Source organism: Arachis ipaensis, chromosome B9, assembly GCF_059453495.1.
Source record: "Arachis ipaensis isolate K30076 ecotype BB chromosome B9, ASM5945349v1, whole genome shotgun sequence".
NCBI lineage: Eukaryota > Viridiplantae > Streptophyta > Magnoliopsida > Fabales > Fabaceae > Arachis > Arachis ipaensis.
The window spans coordinates 122866992-122870293 of NC_142444.1; the positions used below are offsets into that span (position 1 = coordinate 122866992).

Genomic DNA, 3302 nt, shown 5'->3' on the forward strand with positions numbered 1-3302 from the left:
CTTCCCGCGGCATTCTATTCACGGCCACAAAAATAACACAGTCCATCAACATGGAATAGAATTGGGCTGTTACTTCATTATTCCGGTAGTCTTTTACAACCTGGTCTAAATTGTGTACGAGTTCCAAAATGCTATCAGTTGATTTAAGAAAACCCTTAATAAAAGCATTTATCCCTTCACATCTTGAAGTTGTCCTGTAACCCATACAGAAGGTGCCCCTCTGGTAGGTCGTTGCCTAGCTTTCTCTGGTTTCGTATGTGCTCTGAACCCAGCCATTATCAAGTAGGCCAAGTGACTCAACCGATGTCTTCCAATACTCCTCAAAGTTGTCGATTTCGAAATTTGCATACAGAGCTTTCTTAAAAACCTTGCGAAATTCCGTATCCTTCACCCTTTGGACGCAATTCTTCTCTAGGTGCCAACCGCACAGTCTATGTGTTGCGGTCGACATGACCTCCACAATTGCAGAACGTATTGCCTTGTCTCCATTTGTCACCACTACACAGGGCTTCTTTTGTCCCGTAACATCCAGCAGGTTCAACAACACCCACCGGTAAGTTCAAACCTCTTCATCCTCTAGTAGCGCAAAACCTAATATGGATGTCTGTTTCTGGCGATTTAAACCAGAGAAAACCACCAGTGGCTTCTTGTACTTGTTAGAACGATACGTGGAATCGAATGCCAAGACATCACCAAAGACTTGATAATCTGACATCATCTCACCATCCGCCCAAAATAGGCTACCCAAACGATTTCTGCGCTCCGTGTGTAGCATGCGACTGTCATCACGTCCGCATTCGCCTTGTCCTCCAAGTAACTGATAGTTGCTACTGCATCACTATCACATATTCGCGCAACACTTTTTCCATGCACATGATTATACAAATCCCATTTCGTAAATCGAAGCATGCCATACCCACCAGACTGCCCAGCCATGTAAGCCATTATTTTCGAAGTTGTGATCCCAAACTGCTTGAAACTATCCACCTGTGCCTTGTCACCATCACTCATCTTCTGGTGACTTGGAAGGAGATGTGTGAACATCGCCGGGGCAAGCTCGTGGTTGTGATCATGCATGATGGTTCTCACCTTCCACACGTTGTGTTGATATCGTAGTAAATATTCAACTTTGCCTTACAATCCATCCGGCTCTCAAGCTCCTCCTCCCTTACTCACTCAGGGTGGTCATAGTGCTTAGGATGTCTTGTCCCTTGTCGATGGCAGAAAAAGTCTCTTCTGACCAAAACTCTGTCAACCCGAGCTACATCTCCCTTCCGAACTCCCAAACCCCTAAATTTGGCAAACTCTTTGTATGCAGCATAAGCATCCTCCTCCATTGCAAACTCTCTTCCCAAGAAGTCATCCGCCAAGACTTGCCGGCTTGGCACGCCGCCTGCCATGTCATTTGCACCGTTAGACCACCTGCAATTGTCAGCATCCCCGACACCTTTTTCCCCTACTTCGGGACCACCTCGGGGCTCAAATCCCTCTACCTCTTTATTATTATATTATATATATTATTCTTATCTATCTATTTATCTATCTATCTATTAATATATAATAAGAATGTAGTAGATAATTAATTGGCTGACAAGTGGCGTATTTTATAGCAGACAAGTGTTAGTCTTCATTATATGACAAGTGGTAAAATAATAAAAATCAATAAAATAATAAAAAAGTAAAGATATGTAGACAAAGTAAATGGGCGACATTTTAATTCAAATTCAAATTTGTTTTATTACAGCTGTCCTCATGTATATGTTAGTTTGTTCATATTTGTTATACAAAAATTTAAAACAAGAGAAGACACAGAGCTGTAATTCCTGGTAGGGGGAGTAGTTGGACGGTAAAGAAAGAAAGAAAGAAAACGACGATCACAGAGAAGAGGGTGGCGACAAAGAAAGAAAACGACGGTCAAAAAAGAAAACGACGATAAAGAACGACAAAGAAAGAAAAAGGCGGTCGACATCGCAGAGAAGAAGAAAACGACAGTGCAGAAGGAAAGGGCGACAAAAGATGCAGAAAGGGGTGGCAACGACAACGACGGTCACAGAGAAGGAGGCTAGATCGACAGAGAAAAGAAGAGGAATGAGGCTACGACAGTGATGGAGGCCACCGCTGTAACTGATAAACCACTATTTTATGGTTTATCTTGTGCTAAATTGAGTGGATTTTATTAATTATTCGCACATTTATTCATACAAAATGCATGGTTTTAGAAATCCTTCCTAATTTTGTTCCATGATTGAAAACTTGCTTCCTAAGCCTTTAAATTGTCAATTTTTAATTCTCCTTTATTACCATTCGATGCCGTGATGTGTTTTGTGAAGTGTTTTCAGGTTTACAGGGCATGAATAGCTTGAAGGATGAAGAGAAAGCATCTTAAAGTAGAAGGAACACAAGAAACTAAGGACCTGAGAAGCGAGCAGCGACGCACACGCATGGCTGACGCGTGTGCGTGACTTGGAGCATTTTACAGTGATGCGTACGCGTGACTGACGCGTACGCGTGACCAGCGACGCGTACGCTTGACCGACGCGTACGCATGACAGAGCATCACGTGCTGCACTATTCAGAACTCGCAGGGGATGATTTTGGGCTGATTTTAGACCCAGTTTCAAGCTCAAAAAACACAGACTAGAGGGAGGGGTTAGCTGAGACTCAAGACACACATTCACTTTCACTTAGTTTTAGTTTTAGTTTTGAATCTTAGAGAGAAAACACGACTTCTTCTTGGGTTCTTAGATTTTTTAGCTTTTGCTTTTGGATTGGATATTGAGAGAGCTGCTATTACCTTCGATTGAAGTCTTCTTCATTATCGTTTGCCTTTCTATCACTCTACTCTTTTGTTTTCCATTTAATTGCCTGTGGTCATATTTGGATATTGTTAATTTTGAATTTATTAATGCAATGAACTATTTTTATATTTAATTCCATTACTCGTTTGATTTCTTTCAATTAATTATCAGCTCCAAATTTGTTTTTATTAATTTAATTTTAATTACCATGTTTTCTATCTACTCCCTTTCCATGTTTGTGAAAATGGAATTCATGTTAATGGAGTAGAGCTCCCAACTTGGCTTTGGAGTTGATTAATAGGAAACCCTTGAGTTGGAATACTCAAGTATTAATTTGTAATTAGAAATTGCTGGTTAACTCAATTTTCACTAACTCTAATCCTTCCCGGTGAAGTGATTAGGACTTGTGAATTAGAGTTAGTGTCACCTACTTGACTTTCCTTTATTAGTTAGAGGAAAACTAAGTGGAAGCAATAACCTTTTACTATTATACTTGAGAAAATC

The 3302-nt window shown here is 40.6% G+C and overlaps 1 protein-coding gene across 1 annotated transcript; it reads right to left on the reverse strand.

The window, feature by feature from the left end:
• Positions 1–235: 235 nt before the first annotated feature.
• On the reverse strand, positions 236–715 carry LOC107615797 (protein FAR1-RELATED SEQUENCE 5-like). The gene is made up of 2 exons (XM_016317827.1): positions 566–715; positions 236–511 (listed from the first exon to the last, which is right to left on the reverse strand). Exons 1-2 carry the CDS (start codon positions 713–715, stop codon positions 236–238), a joined length of 426 nt encoding a protein of 141 aa, XP_016173313.1.
• Between the last annotated feature and the right edge of the window lie 2587 nt (positions 716–3302).